Raw genomic sequence first — 17051 nt, forward strand, 5'->3', positions numbered from 1 at the left:
GTGGTCTTTTTATTAAAATGGCTGTGACAGCTAAACGTAAATATAATGCGTATCTTCAATCTGCTTTGGCTAAAGTGACTCAACTGGAGTCCAGCCACAAGGCTCACCCTTCTGCCCAACTCTTTTCTAGCCTCTCTGCTGCGCGCCTTCACCTCCGCCAACTTCTCCTGCACAGAGCAGAAAATTCACTAAGAAAGTCCAAGGCTAATTCTACTCTATGGGTGATAGAGCTGGTACTTTACTTGCTAAACGCGTAAAAAAAAAGAAGCCCAATCTAAAATTGCCTATCTTCTTAAACCGGACGGCATCCGTCTTTATAACCCTATCCATATTGCGGAGGAATTTGCTTCATATTATGCCTCCCTGTATAATCTTGATTCTGACCCAGACACCCCCCAACCTTCCCAGGCCTCAATAGCTGCCTTCTTAAGTAAAGCGAACCTCCCTGCGGTTAATTCGGAACAGTTATCTCTCCTCAATGCCCTTATTGAGGCATTTGAAATTTCACAAATAATTAGAGAGGCCAAAAAACGGTCGGCCCCAGGCCCGGACGGTTTTTCCTTTTCATACTATTCTCAGTTTCTCACTATCTTATCCCCTTTTCTGTTACGTTTATTCAACTATTGGCGCTCAACTGGCTCTATAGAGAGGGAGGGTTTGGAAGCATGTATATCGACTCTTCCTAAACCGGGCAAGCCTATGACTTCTCCTGGTAATTTCCGCCCTATCGCCTTACTAAACTGTGACGTCAAAATTTATGCTAAGATCTGGGCCAATAGGTTAATGTCAATCCTCCCATCCTTGATTCACTCGGATCAGGTTGGCTTCGTGCCGGGCAGGCAGACTAGAGATGGCACAAGACGTTTGATTGACCTGCTGGATGTGGTGGAGAGGGGGAAACTTCCCTGTGTGTTTCTATCTCTTGACGCGAAGAAGGCGTTCGACAGAGTGCACTGGGGTTATATTGCTGCCACTTTGCACAAATTTGGTCTTACTGGTCAAATCTTCTCAGCTATTATGGCCCTGTACTCCAACCCATGTGCCTCTGTCCGTCCTGCCGGCTTTAAATCCCGTGTCTTCTCTATTTCGAATGGGACCCGGCAGGGTTGCCCCCTCTCCCTCATTGTTTTTGCTCTGGTCATGGGACCCCTGGCAGCTGCTGTGAGACAGCGTTCAGATGCTAGGGGTGTGTTGGTGGGAGGTCACGAACATAAAGTTGGCCTCTATGCAGACGATGTGGTTTTGACATGTTCTGCTCCTCTTAGTTCGCTGTCTGCGGTCTCCTCCATCCTCTCTCAATTTGCCGAAGCCTCCTATTATAAACTTAATCTGTCCAAATCTACAATCTTCCCCTTGTTTATTTCATCCTCCCTCCAACTACAAATTAAAGCTAAATACCCATTTATTTGGTCCCCCCTTGGCTTTACATATTTGGGCATACAAATCACTCACTTAAAAAATATAGTTCGTGTTAATTGTGACTCGACCCTTCTCGAAATTAAAAAAGAAATAGGCCTTTTTACTAGCTCTCATCTGTCATGGATGGCTAGAATACAAGCATCTAAAATGTTAATCCTCCCTAAACTGATATATCTTTTTAGATGTCTCCCTCTCTCTATTCCCTCTAAGTATCTCTCAGCTTTTCAATCAGTTATTGACCGTTTTATTTGGAATAACAAACCCCATAGAATTAAGCGTTTATTAATGACACTCCCATATTCCAAAGGAGGTTTAGGAGTTCCTAGAATTCAATTATATCACAAAGCTGCCCTTATAGAACCCCTAAAGATTTGGTGGGAGGGGAACTCTTCTCTCCAATGGTTTAATATTGAATCGCAATTTGCCCCTCGGAGCTCTCTCAGGTTGTTACTGGAACTCTGCCTACTCCATTCGCCTAATAGGGCATCGTCTCTCAAAACAATCTCCTCTGCCTCTAAAATCTGGGCGAAACTTTGCCCTACTCATTTGCCATTCTTATTTGATTATGTCAATATTCAGGCACTGGAGAATGCAGTGGAGGGTCTGTCTCTCTCCGCTTGGGGGGATTGCGGGATACACCGGGTAAGTGACCTTTTTGGCGACTCTGGCCTGGAGTCATTTGCGGACCTTTCCGCTCGATATAATCTGCCTCCCAAGGCCCTCTATCAATATTTTCAAGTTCGTAGCTTCTTGAAGCATCGAAATTTGTTTGGTGTGCCCGCGTCTCCCCTGGGGGAGGAGACTCCTGTTCAAAGATTTTTTAGGCCAAATACCGTGATCCCACATGGCATTTCAATAGTTTATAAATCTCTCCTCTCCCATGACTTCTCGAACAGGCTCCCCTTTATGTCCACGTGGGAGGCGGCTCTTTCGTTTGAAGCTCCCCTAGAAGATTGGAGTTTGGCTATGCAACACCCCGCTAAATTTTCTTCGTGCCTTGGTCACCTTGAACAAACCAAAAAAATTCAACTCCTGTGGTATTTCACACCTGTTAAATTAGCCAAAATTTATCCCCAAACTTCTCCTCTGTGCTGGAAAAAGTGTAATCGCTCTGGCTCGCTTGCTCATGTGTGGTGGAGTTGTCCTCATTTGCAACTATTTTGGCGTCAGGTTGAAGGTATTCTCTCGGAAGTAATCCGAATCCCCGTCACCCTAACAGGCCCTTTAGCAGTTCTGGGTATATCATTGGTAGAGTTCCCTCCCTCCCTACAACCCGTTATATCGAATATTCTCGTTGCAGCTAGACTATGCATTGCAAAGCATTGGAAATCTCCGACTGTCCCCTCGAGAGCTGAATTAATTGCTAAGATTAATCTTCAATTTAGCTATGAATCAATTACTCCTGACTGTCTTTCGAAAAAAAATAAGATTCTCGCATGGTGGAACCCTTGGATTTCTTCGCCTTTTATCTCCTCCCCGGATCACCACTCTCCTCCTTCCCCTTAATTGAGATGTATCAGTTCGTTATTGCATTTACCCCTAGTACCTGTGTATTTTGGGCTTTTGCTCTATTGTGACCTCCTCATTGTGGTCTGTATCCCCTTCTTTCCCTTCCCTTTTGCTCCATTTTTGTATTTTATCTTTGTTATGCAATAAAAATTTGAATGGTTAAAAAAAAAAAATGGAAGATCGTGAAAAGGGTTAAAAAAGGTTCTTAAAAGATACTCACTCCAAATCACACATGTGTTCTTAAAAATAAATGAATTATAAAAATTAGTATATTTGATATCCCCATCGTAGCATTGATTAACCCTGTAAGGTAAACGATACAACCACTTTTTTTTATTTTTTACAATGTGTTGAATTTTTATCAGCCAATAAGCCACCGGCAGGGTGCAGAACAAGATGGCAATGGAGGCTAGAATGGAGGTCTGTCCTCTTCAGTGATGATTCCAGATTTTGTCTTGAATGCAACGATAGCCAGAGAGTGTTCTGGGGACTATGGGTACCATGCAATAGCAGGGCTGGACGAACTATAAGTACAAAACACAATAATTTTATTGATCACATGAACAAATGAAGGAAGACGAGATAAAAAAGTGGGCAAACAAAAAACCATGCAGTGCAGAGAGCAGTAAGACCAATAAATACAAAGTAATTAGGCAATCAAAACTGTTGTTAAATGTAGCATAGTAACAACCAGATCCACTGTTAATCATGTAGCAAAGTAAATATTCTGCATGTATATATACTGAGACAATAGTGTAGGATAAATGTGTACAGAGCACCCACTAATAGAATGCACTTAGTATATCCATAAAAAGGATTGGAAATGTGCCATCGGAGGAAGGAGCTTTTATCCGAAACGTGCGTGGGGCGGGCGGGCTGACTAGGAGATCCTACTGCTGTGCTCTACCAGGTAAATTAGCAGACTTTTTTTTATATACCATCCCTCAATCGCCTTATTTAAGGGCACAGTGTCAGTGTATTATTATGAGGCAACCCAGGTGGCACATTTTCAATCCACCTTTTTAGCTCATCTGCCTTCATTTGTTCATGTGATCAATAAAGTTATTGCATTTTGTACTTATGGACTACATGATTGTGTCCTTTTTTGGTTTGTCCAACCCTGCTTTAGTATTGTTACAGTAAGTCCTATTCCGTCCTGTTTATGGGTCAGGGGTGGTGTATAAATTACTATATCACTGACCATTTTGTATGATTAATATCTACTATATAATTGTCTAAGGGTCACTTCTGTCTGTCCTTCTGTCTGTTTGTCTGTCACGGTTATTCATTCGCTGATTGGTCTCGCCAGCTTCCTGTCATGGCTGCCACGACCAATCAGCGACGGCCACAGTCCGGAAGAAAATGGCCGCTCCTTACTCCCCGCAGTCAGTGCCTGTCGCCCGCATACTCCCCTCCGGTCACCGCTAACACAGGGTTAATGCCGGCGGTAACGGACCGTGTTATGCCGCGGATAACGCACTCTGTTACCGCCGCTATTAACCCTGTGTGTCCCCAACTTTTTACTATTAACGCTGCCTATGCGGCATCAATAGTAAAAAATGTAATATTAAAAATAATAATAATTAAAAAAAAACCTGCTATACTCACCCTCTGATGCCGCTCGCGTGGTCGCCTTCCTCCATTGCAGGTTCTGGTGGCAGAAGGACCTGCCATGACGTCACGGTCATGTGACCTCGACGTCATCACAGGCCCTGCGCGACAAGGACCTGCCATGACGTCACGTTCATGTGACTGCGACTTCATCACAGGCCTTACATGCCTGCGCTACAAAGACCTGCATGACGTCACGGTCATGTGACCGCGACGGCATCACAGGTTCTGCGCTGATACCAACCCTGGGACCGGAAGCTGTCGTGGACTACAAAGGCTCCCTTGGAAAGGTGAGTATATACAGTGGGGCAAAAAAGTATTTAGTCAGTCAGCAATAGTGCAAGTTCCACCACTTAAAACGATGAGAGGCGTCTGTAATTTACATCATAGGTAGACCTCAACTATGGGAGACAAACTGAGAAAAAAAAAATCCAGAAAATCACATTGTCTGTTTTTTTAACATTTTATTTGCATATTATGGTGGAAAATAAGTATTTGGTCAGAAACAAAATTTAATCTCAAAACTTTGTAATATATCCTTTGTTGGCAATGACAGAGGTCAAACGTTTTCTGTAAGTCTTCACAAGGTTGCCACACACTGTTGTTGGTATGTTGGCCCATTCCTCCATGCAGATCTCCTCTAGAGCAGTGATGTTTTTGGCTTTTCGCTCGGCAACACGAACTTTCAACTCCCTCCAAATGTTTTCTATAGGGTTGAGATCTGGAGACTGGCTAGGCCACTCCAGGACCTTGAAATGCTTCTTACGAAGCACTCCTTCGTTGCCCTGGCGGTGTGCTTTGGATCATTGTCATGTTGAAAGACCCAGCCACGTTTCATCTTCAATGCCCTTGCTGATGGAAGGAGGTTTGCACTCAAAATCTCACGATACATGGCCCCATTCATTCTTTCATGTACCCGGATCAGTCGTCCTGGTCCCTTTGCAGAGAATCAGCCCCAAAGCATGATGTTTCCACCACCATGCTTTACAGTAGGTATGGTGTTTGATGAATGCAACTCAGTATTCTTTTTCCTCCAAACACAACAAGTTGTGTTTCTACCAAACAGTTCCAGTTTGGTTTCATCAGACAATAGGACATTCTCCCAAAACTCCTCTGGGTCATCCAAATGCTCTCTAGCAAACTTCAGACGGGCCCGGACATGTACTGGCTTAAGCAGTGGGACACGTCTGGCACTGCAGGATCTGAGTCCATGGTGACGTAGTGTGTTACTTATGGTAGGCCTTGTTACATTGGTCCCAGCTCTCTGCAGTTCATTCACTAGGTCCCCCCGCGTGGTTCTGGGATTTTTGCTCACCGTTCTTGTGATCATTCTGACCCCACGGCTTAGGATTTTGCGTGGAGCCCCAGATCGAGAGAGATTATCAGTGGTCTTGTATGTTTCCATTTTCTAATTATTGCTCCCACTGTTGATTTCTTCACTCCAAGCTGGTTGGCTATTGCAGATTCAGTCTTCCCAGCCTGGTGCAGGGCTACAATTTTGTTTCTGGTGTCCTTTGACAGCTCTTTGGTCTTCACCATAGTGGAGTTTGAAGTCAGACTGTTTGAGGGTGTGCACAGGTGTCTTTTTATACTGATAACAAGTTTAAACAGGTGCCATTACTACAGGTAATGAGTGGAGGAAAGAGGAGACTCTTAAAGAAGAAGTTACAGGTCTGTGAGAGACAGAAATCTTGATTGTTTGTTTCTGACCAAATACTTATTTTCCACCATAATATGCAAATAAAATGTTAAAAAAAACAGACAATGTGATTTTCTGGATTTTTTTTTCTCAGTTTGTCTCCCATAGTTGAGGTCTACCTATGATGTAAATTACAGACGCCTCTCATCTTTTTAAGTGGTGGAACTTGCACTATTGCTGACTGACTAAATACTTTTTTGCCCCACTGTATGTTTATTTTTTATTTTTTAACCTGTGACAAACCTGGCTGGGCAATACACTACGTGACTGGCCAATATATTACGTAGTTGGGCAATATACTACGTGACTGGCCAATATACTACGTGGCTCCGTGCTGTATTGTTGTGAATTCTGTGGCAGAGCTCCCTCCTGTGGTCACAAGTGGTACTTCAGCTGATTCTCTCTGTGAGCTTCTGTTGGTGGAGGGAAGTGGTACTGCGGCTTCTGAGTTTCCTCCCTCAAGTGGTCTGGTGAGGTCGTTAGGTGCTTCTCTACTTAACTCCACCTAATGCTTTGATGCTGGCTTCCTGTCAATGTTTCAGTGTTGGACTTGCTTTTCCCTGGATCATTCCTGTGGCCTGCTGCTCTGCATAGCTAAGTTCTTCTTTGCTATTTGTTTGCTATTTTTTCTGTCCAGCTTGTCTAATTTGTTGCTGGAAGCTCTGGGACGCAAAGGGTGTACCTCCGTGCCATTAGTTCGGTACGGAGGGTCTTTTTGCCCCCTTTGCGTGGTTTTCTTTAGGGTTTTGTGTAGACCGCAAAGTTATCTTTCCTATCCTCGCTCTGTTAAGAAAGTCGGGCCTCACTTTGCTGAATCTATTTCATCTCTACGTTTGTCTTTTCATCTTAACTCACAGTCATTATATGTGGGGGGCTGCCTTTTTCCTTTGGGGTATTTCTCTGAGGCAAGGTAGGCTTATTTTCTATCTTCAGGCTAGTTAGTTTCTCAGGCTGTGCCGAGTTGCATAGGCAGAGTTAGGCGCAATCCACGGCTGCCTCTAGTGTTGTTTGGAGAGGATTAGGGATTGCGGTCTGCAGAGTACCCACGTCTCAGAGCTCGTTCTGACAATAACTCAAAATCATAGATCGCTGTATGTGCTCTGACCGCTATGTCCATTGTGGTACTGAATTGCCTTTCATAACAGTACAGGAAGCCCAAAAGTACTAATGATTCTCAATAGAGGGAAAAAAGAAGTTCTGAGACCATTTTTTTTTCTTTGCACTGTGTTTTGCCTTTTTTTTCCCCTAGACATTTGGGTGGTTCAGTACACAGGTGTAGCGATGGACATTAGAAGTCTGTCTTCATTTGTGGATCAGCTCTCGGCAAGAGTACAAAAAATTCAAGACACTATTGATCAGAAATCTATGTTAGAACCAAGAATTCATATTCCTGATTTGTTTTTTGGAGATAGAACTAAGTTTCTGAGTTTCAAAAATAAATGTAAACTATTTCTGGCCTTGAAACCTCGCTCCTCTGGTGATCCAGTTCAACAGGTTTTGATTATTATTTCTTTTTTGCGCGGCGACCCTCAGGACTGGGCATTTTCTCTTGCGCCAGGAGATCCTGCATTAAGTAATATCGATGTGTTTTTCCTGGCGCTCGGATTGCTGTACGATGAACCTAATTCAGTGGATCAGGCAGAGAAAAATTTGCTGGCTCTTTGTCAGGAAGAGATAGAGGTATATTGTCAGAAATTTAGAAAGTGGTCCGTGCTCACTCAATGGAATGAATCTGCGCTGGCAGCTATGTTCAGAAAGGGTCTCTCTGAAGCCCTTAAGGATGTCATGGTGGGATTTCCTATGCCTGCTGGTTTGAATGAGTCTATGTCTTTGGCCATTCAGATCGGTCGACGCTTGCGTGAGCGTAAATCTGTGCACCATTTGGCGGTATTACCTGAGCTTAAACCTGAGCCTATGCAGTGCGATAGGACTTTGACCAGAGTTGAACGGCAAGAACACAGACGTCTGAATGGGCTGTGTTTCTACTGTGGTGATTCCACTCATGCTATCTCTGATTGTCCTAAGCGCACTAAGCGGTTCGCTAGGTCTGCCACCATTGGTATGGTACAGTCAAAATTTCTTTTTTGTCCGTTACCTTGATCTGCTCTTTGTCATCTTATTCTGTCATGGCATTTGTGGATTCGGGCGCTGCCCTGAATTTGATGGACTTGGAATATGCTAGGCGTTGTGGGTTTTTCTTGGAGCCCTTGCAGTGTCCTATTCCATTGAGAGGAATTGATGCTACGCCTTTGGCCAAGAATAAGCCTCAGTATTGGACCCAGCTGACCATGTGCATGGCTCCTGCACATCAGGAGGTTATTCGCTTTCTGGTGTTGCATAATCTGCATGATGTGGTCGTGTTGGGGTTGCCATGGCTACAAGCCCATAATCCAGTATTAGATTGGAAATCCATGTCAGTGTCCAGCTGGGGTTGTCAGGGGGTACATGGTGATGTTCCATTTTTGTCAATTTCGTCATCCACCCCTTCTGAGGTTCCAGAGTTCTTGTCTGATTACCGGGATGTATTTGATGAGCCCAAGTCCGATGCCCTACCTCCGCATAGGGATTGTGATTGTGCTATCAATTTGATTCCTGGTAGTAAATTCCCAAGAGGTCGACTGTTTAATTTATCCGTGCCTGAGCATTCCGCTATGCGCAGTTATGTGAAGGAATCCCTGGAGAAGGGGCATATTCACCCGTCATCGTCACCATTAGGAGCAGGGTTCTTTTTTGTAGCCAAGAAGGATGGTTCGCTGAGACCTTGTATAGATTACCGCCTTCTAAATAAGATCACGGTTAAATTTCAGTACCCCTTGCCATTGTTATCTGATTTGTTTGCTCGGATTAAGGGGGCTACTTGGTTCACCAAGATAGATCTTCGTGGTGCGTATAATCTGGTGCGATTCAGGCGAGGAGATGAATGGAAAACTGCATTTAATACGCCCGAGGGTCATTTTGAGTATCTAGTGATGCCATTCGGACTTGCCAATGCTCCGTCAGTGTTTCAGTCCTTTATGCATGACATCTTCCGAGAGTACCTGGATAAATTCCTGATTGTGTACTTGGATGACATTTTGATCTTCTCGGATGATTGGGAGTCTCATGTGAAGCAGGTCAGAACGGTTTTTCAGGTCCTGCGTGCTAATTCTTTGTTTGTGAAGGGATCAAAGTGTCTCTTTGGTGTGCAGAAGGTTTCATTTTTGGGGTTCATCTTTTCCCCTTCTACTATCGAGATGGATCCTGTTAAGGTCCAAGCCATCCATGATTGGACTCAGCCGACATCTCTGAAAAGTCTGCAAAAGTTCCTGGGCTTTGCTAATTTTTATCGTCGCTTCATCTGCAATTTTTCTAGTATTGCCAAACCATTGACCGATTTGACCAAGAAGGGTGCTGATTTGATCAATTGGTCTTCTGCTGCTGTGGAAGCTTTTCAAGAGTTGAAGCGTCGTTTTTCTTCTGCCCCTGTGTTGTGTCAACCAGATGTTTCTCTTCCGTTCCAGGTCGAGGTTGATGCTTCTGAGATTGGAGCAGGGGCTGTTTTGTCGCAGAGAGGTTCTGATTGCTCAGTGATGAAACCATGTGCTTTTTTTTCCAGGAAGTTTTCGCCTGCTGAGCGAAATTATGATGTGGGCAACCGAGAGTTGCTGGCCATGAAGTGGGCATTCGAGGAGTGGCGTCATTGGCTTGAAGGAGCTAAGCATCGCGTGGTGGTATTGACTGATCATAAGAACTTGACATATCTCGAGTCTGCTAAGCGGTTGAATCCTAGACAGGCTCGTTGGTCGCTGTTTTTTGCCCGTTTTGACTTTGTGATTTCGTACCTTCCGGGCTCTAAAAATGTGAAGGCGGATGCTCTGTCTAGGAGTTTTGTGCCCGACTCTCCGGGTTTGTCTGAGCCGGCGGGTATCCTCAAGGAAGGAGTAATTGTGTCTGCCATCTCCCCTGATTTGCGGCGAGTGCTGCAAAAATTTCAGGCTAATAAACCTGATCGTTGTCCAGCGGAGAGACTGTTTGTCCCTGATAGGTGGACCAATAAAGTTATCTCTGAGGTTCATTGTTCGGTGTTGGCTGGTCATCCTGGAATCTTTGGTACCAGAGAGTTAGTGGCTATATCCTTTTGGTGGCCGTCTCTGTCGCGGGATGTGCGTACTTTTGTGCAGTCCTGTGGGATTTGTGCTCGGGCTAAGCCCTGCTGTTCTCGTGCAAGTGGGTTGCTTTTGCCCTTGCCGGTCCCGAAGAGGCCTTGGACACATATCTCTATGGATTTTATTTCAGATCTTCCCGTTTCTCAAAAGATGTCAGTCATTTGGGTGGTCTGTGATCGCTTTTCTAAAATGGTCCATCTGGTACCCTTGTCTAAATTGCCTTCCTCCTCTGATTTGGTGCCATTGTTCTTCCAGCATGTGGTTCGTTTACATGGCATTCCAGAGAATATCGTTTCTGACAGAGGTTCCCAGTTTGTTTCAAGGTTTTGGCGAGCCTTTTGTGGTAGGATGGGCATTGACTTGTCTTTTTCCTCGGCTTTCCATCCTCAGACTAATGGCCAGACCGAACGAACCAATCAGACCTTGGAAACATATCTGAGATGCTTTGTTTCTGCCGATCAGGATGACTGGGTGTCCTTTTTGCCTTTGGCTGAGTTCGCCCTTAATAATCGGGCCAGCTCGGCTACCTTGGTTTCGCCATTTTTCTGCAATTCTGGGTTCCATCCTCGTTTCTCTTCAGGACAGGTTGAGTCTTCGGACTGTCCTGGTGTGGATACTGTGGTGGACAGGTTGCAGCAGATTTGGACTCATGTAGTGGACAATTTGACCTTGTCCCAGGAGAAGGCTCAACGTTTCGCTAATCGCAGACGTCGTGTGGGTCTCCGACTTCGTGTTGGGGATCTGGTTTGGTTATCTTCTCGTCATATTCCTATGAAGGTTTCCTCTCCTAAGTTTAAACCTCGTTTCATTGGTCCGTATAGGATTTCTGAGGTTCTTAATCCTGTGTCTTTTCGTCTGACCCTTCCAGATTCTTTTTCCATACATAACGTATTCCATAGGTCATTGTTGCGGAGATACGTGGCACCTATGATTCCATCTGTTGACCCTCCTGCCCCGGTTTTGGTGGAGGGGGAATTGGAGTATATTGTGGAGAAGATTTTGGATTCTCGTGTTTCTAGACGGAAACTCCAGTATCTGGTTAAGTGGAAGGGTTATGCTCAGGAAGATAATTCCTGGGTTTTTGCCTCTGATGTCCATGCTCCCGATCTTGTTCGTGCCTTTCATGTGGCTCATCCTGGTCGGCCTGGGGGCTCTGGTGAGGGTTCGGTGACCCCTCCTCAAGGGGGGGGTACTGTTGTGAATTCTGTGGCAGAGCTCCCTCCTGTGGTCACAAGTGGTACTTCGGCTGATTCTCTCTGTGAGCTTCTGTTGGTGGAGGGAAGTGGTACTGCGGCTTCTGAGTTTCCTCCCTCAGGTGGTCTGGTGAGGTCGTTAGGTGCTTCTCTACTTAACTCCACCTAATGCTTTGATCCTGGCTTCCTGTCAATGTTCCAGTGTTGGACTTGCTTTTCCCTGGATCATTCCTGTGGCCTGCTGCTCTGCATAGCTAAGTTCTTCTTTGCTATTTGTTTGCTATTTTTTCTGTCCAGCTTGTCTAATTTGTTGCTGGAAGCTCTGGGACGCAAAGGGTGTACCTCCGTGCCGTTAGTTCGGTACGGAGGGTCTTTTTGCCCCCTTTGCGTGGTTTTCTTTAGGGTTTTGTGTAGACCGCAAAGTTATCTTTCCTATCCTCGCTCTGTTAAGAAAGTCGGGCCTCACTTTGCTGAATCTATTTCATTTCTACGTTTGTCTTTTCATCTTAACTCACAGTCATTATATGTGGGGGGCTGCCTTTTCCTTTGGGGTATTTCTCTGAGGCAAGGTAGGCTTATTTTCTATCTTCAGGCTAGTTAGTTTCTCAGGCTGTGCCGAGTTGCATAGGCAGAGTTAGGCGCAATCCACAGCTGCCTCTAGTATTGTTTGGAGAGGATTAGGGATTGCGGTCTGCAGAGTACCCACGTCTCAGAGCTCGTTCTATGATTTTGAGTTATTGTCAGATCACTGTATGTGCTCTGACCGCTATGTCCATTGTGGTACTGAATTGCCTTTCATAACACTGTATACTACTTCACTGTGCAATATACTACGTGGCTCTGTGCTGTATACTACGTGACTGGGAAGTATACTACGTCACTGGGAAGTATACTATGTCACTGGGAAATATACTACGTCACTGGGCAATATACTACGTAACTTGGCAATATACTACGTGGCCCTGTGCTGTATACTATGTCACTGGGCAGTATACTACACGGCTGCGCAATATACTGCGTCACTAGGCAATATACTACGTCACTGGGCAATATACTACGTAACTGGGCAATATACTACGTCACTGGGCTGAGCAATATACTACGTGTCTGGGCAATATACTACGTGGGCTGTGCAATATACTACGTGGCTGGGCAATATACTACGTGGCTGGCCAATATATTGCGTGGCTGGGCAATATACTACGTGGCTGGCCAATATACTACGTGGACATGCATATTCTAGAATATCCGATGCTTTAGAATCGGGCCACCATCTAGTATTTTTATAACACCGCTTTTGTTCCCCTGACATGCTAATGTTTGTCATTGTTATATATGGGTACCATGCAATGAAGAAGCCTTAAGGGAATATCACACTGGTCCTACTCCCATGATTATGGTGTGGCAGAATGTACAGTGTCCGGACCCCTCTAAAATTCATCCCAGGTACACTAATAGCTCGGCGTTGAAGTGGTATGGCCAGTCCAAAGTATCACAGGAGCTGTTTTTCAACACACACGACAACCCCAGGCTGCATATTGCTTGTGGTACTGTGAGCTTCCAGCGTGGTCTAAACGTGCTCTCGTGTTCTGCAGCGTCTCTGGACTTCTCTGCCATTGAACACATTTGAGACATCATTAGTTGGCAATTGCAGCAGCAGATCTTGAGGATTTTCTTACCCAAGTGCATTCAGTGCTGCAGAACATTCCTCATACTACCATTAATAACCTCACTAATAGCAAACAAAGCGTCTAAGTGCATTTTTACACAAGCCACTCATACTCAATACTGACTATAGAGATGTTTTGAAAATTTTGTTTCCATTTTTTTAATCATTTCTAAATTACTAACATGTTTTTCCATCCTGTGATTTCCATAACTTCACAACTTTTCCTTCTGGGTGTTACAGTTTCAATATTAAGGATTGTGGTAAAAAAGGCGTATTGTGGAACGTCGTCGCCACTGATCCCAAGATTTAGCATTGCCTGCCAGGCTGACATCATGTCAACAGCACAGCAACCAATCAGTAAGCTGACTAGTGGCCACGCTGTCAATATAATGTCAGTGCTGTAGCCAATTCCAGACATCAGGAGCAGTGTCAGAGACCAGTGGATCCCAGGAAGGTGAGTCCACCGCAGATATTTTTTTTTAAAGCCAAATGTAGTGATTGGCATATTTTATTTGAAAGGCAACAACCCCTTCAATGGTATTGGTCAGTTAGTCGCTGACTGGCATTTTACAGGTTATGAAATTAAAAATGCAGAGAAGTGAGGCAGCTTGATTTCTAAGCATTGGATGAGGCAGGAAGAAGTTCAGGAGCAACCCAAGATTATTTTTTAACAATGATTCAATGTCTATTGAAAAATAAATATACATTTAATTTTTTTGGCAGTTAACTGGACCGTGATCTCGGAGAAATACCAGATATTTTCAGATTTTAATGCAATTGATCCTAGTATCATACCTGATACTTTTGAAGAGCATCCCATTACACCAGACATAACTCTTCTCCTTCTTAAGAAAAATAAATATAACAAAAGGGATGGTGAACATCCAAGAGCACATGCAAGAAAGAAGCCATTATCTTGTTCGGAATGTGGGAAATGTTGTATATCGAAATCTGATCTTATTAAACATCAGAGAATTCACACAAGGAAGAAGCCATTTTCATGCTCAGAATGTGAAAAAAGTTTTTCTGACAAATCATGTCTTGCTCAGCATCAGAAAATGCACCCAAGGAAGAAGCCATTTTCATGTTCAGAATGTGGTAAATGTTTTAATCGGAAGACAAATCTTGCTACACATCTGAATGTTCACACAGGCGAGAAGCCATTTTCATGCTCGGAATGTGGGAAATGTTGCGTAACAAAATCTGATCTAACTAAACATCAGAGAATTCACACAGGGGAGAAGCCATATTCATGCTCAGAATGTGAAAAACGTTTTTCTGACAAATCGGCTCTTGCTCAGCATCAGAGAATTCACACAGGAGAGAAGCCATTTTCATGCTCAGAATGTGGGAAATGTTGCATAACAAAATCTGATCTAACAACACATCAGAGAATTCACACAGGGGAGAAGCCATTTTCATGCCCAGAATGTGGGAAATGTTGCATAACGAAATCTGATCTAACTAGACATCAGAGAATTCACACAGGGGAGAAGCCATTTTCATGTTCAGAATGTGGGAAATGTTTTACACAAAAACACATTTTATTAGACATCAGAGAATTCACAAAGGTGAGAATCCATTTACATGTTTAGAATGTGGGAAATGTTATAAACGGAAAACAAATCTTGCTACACATTTGAAAACTTACACAGGGGAAAAGCCATTTTCATGTTCAGTATGTGAAAAATGCTTTCAACAAAAAAAAATTCTTACTAGACACCTGACAAATCACACAGGGAAGTAGCCATTTTTATGATCAGATGAAGGGAAATGTTTTATGAACACATCAAATCTAGTTACACACTGGTGAAGTCACGTAGGGGAGAAGTAATTTTCATTTTCAGAATGTGGGGAAGATTTTCTTACATGTTTATTTTTTTACTCAGGAAAATCACACGGGTAGGTAGACACTTTGTTTTTAATAATTTACTTTCCAAATTGTATGAGTAACAGTCAATGTAAATTCACATATCATCATACAAGAGAAATGGAAAACAATTTAAAGCACTAAATGATGACTAATAAATGTAAGTAATTACCAATAAATATCTGTTATCAAAAAGCAAACAATGGAAATAAAGCATCTATAAACTGATTGGTGCACCTTATTAAAGATACCCATCTATTATTACATTGGACATCCTCTGGCCTTTAGTGCCGCTATCTGTGGTCACAAAAAATTTAAATGTAGGAATATTGGCCCATGCAGACTGGATGTCTTCTTGCAAGTGTGGCAAAAAATTGAATCTCTGTTAACTTCTTCCAATTCTAATTCACACATCAGTGATTTTGTTTGCAAAAAAAATGTGCCACTTTTGGGTGTTTCCACTCTTTAGGCACAGCAGGGACTCTCCAAACCAGACATGGCATCCGCTAATGATTCCAGCAAATTTTAAATTCAAAAGTCAAATGGCTCTTCTTCCCTTCCGAGTCCTGCCCTTCATACAAAAAGTAGTTTTCCTCCACATGTTGGGTATCTGCGTACTCAGGAGAAATTGCACAACAAATTGTATGGTACATTTCTCCTTTTACCCATGTGAAAATAAAAAAGGGACTAAAAGAACATTAGATTAGATTTTTTCTTATTATGTCTCAATATAATAGACTTCTTTGAAGCACCTGGGGGTTCGAGGTGCTCACCACACATCTAAATAAGTTTCCTGAGTGGTATAGTTTCCAAAATGGGGTAACTTGTGGGGGGGTTCCACTATTTAGACATATCGGAGGCTCTACAAATGTGACATGGCAACCGCTAATGATTCAAGCAAATTTTGCATTCAAAAAGTCACATGGCGCACCTTCCATTTTGAACCCTGCCTTGCGCTGAAACAATAGTTTTACCCCACTAATGGGGTTTTGGCGTACTCAGGAGAAATTGCACAACAAATTTTATGGTGTAATTTCGTCTGTTACCCTTGTGAAAATGCAAAAATTAGGGCTAAAAAAACACTTGTGTGAAATGTGAATTTTTTTATTTTTTTTATTTTCACGGATCAACTTTATAAACTCCTGTGAAGCACCAGGGAGTTCATAGTGCTTATCACACATATAGATAAAATCTCTGAGGGGCTAATGTTTCCAAAATGGGGTTGCTTGTGAGCGGTTTCCATTGTTTAGGCATATCACGGACTCGCCAAACGTGACATGGTGTCCCCTAATTCCAGCAAATTTTTCATTTTCAAAAGTCAAATGGCGCTCCTTTTGTTTCGAGCTCAGTAGTGTGCCGAAACTCAAGAGAAATTACACAACAAATTTTGGGGTCCATTTTTTCCTGTTATGCTTGCAAAAATTGGGTTTAACTCCTTTCTGACATTGGGCGTAATATGTGCGATAAAATGTGCGCTACAGGGGGTTGGAATAAACCCAAGTCAGATTCAAAAAATGACATAAAGGCATTAGCGTAGGGTGAGGCCAAATTGTACCCCATCTGTGTACCCTGAATTTGCAAATAGAACGTGTCCTCAAATAGAAAGACATTTTCTGTATCCTCAAATAGAAAGACATTTTCTGTTAATACCAATTCCAATAATTCCAACAAAAAATTGATCACTAATGGATCTGTACTTGATTGCTCCAATAGAGACCTGTTGGCTCGTATACGTCTACCGTGCTTTATTGAAGTATACAGATTGTTAACATCAAGTGTAACTGCAGCGCCCCAGAGTCCTGGTCATTGCAGTAATGTCGTTCTTCCACCAGGGGGAGTGATGTTACGTCTGATGGCACCAAAGGAGTTCACCCTGCCAGGTATCACAGCCACACACACACACTTCACACGCCAGTCCACCAGGGGGAGATAAGGG

The 17051-nt window shown here is 43.4% G+C and overlaps 1 protein-coding gene across 1 annotated transcript in view; it reads left to right on the plus strand.

Moving 5' to 3' along the window:
* LOC138666598 (zinc finger protein 665-like) overlaps positions 1-17051 on the plus strand; it is a 91225-nt gene that overhangs the window by 60277 nt on the left and 13897 nt on the right. Inside the window, exon 10 of the mRNA XM_069754797.1 lies at positions 13969-14838. Within this exon, the coding sequence (XP_069610898.1) occupies positions 13969-14838 (870 nt within the window). The remainder of the gene's footprint in view (positions 1-13968; positions 14839-17051) is intronic.

This window comes from Ranitomeya imitator, chromosome 2 (assembly GCF_032444005.1).
Source record: "Ranitomeya imitator isolate aRanImi1 chromosome 2, aRanImi1.pri, whole genome shotgun sequence".
Classification (NCBI taxonomy): domain Eukaryota; kingdom Metazoa; phylum Chordata; class Amphibia; order Anura; family Dendrobatidae; genus Ranitomeya; species Ranitomeya imitator.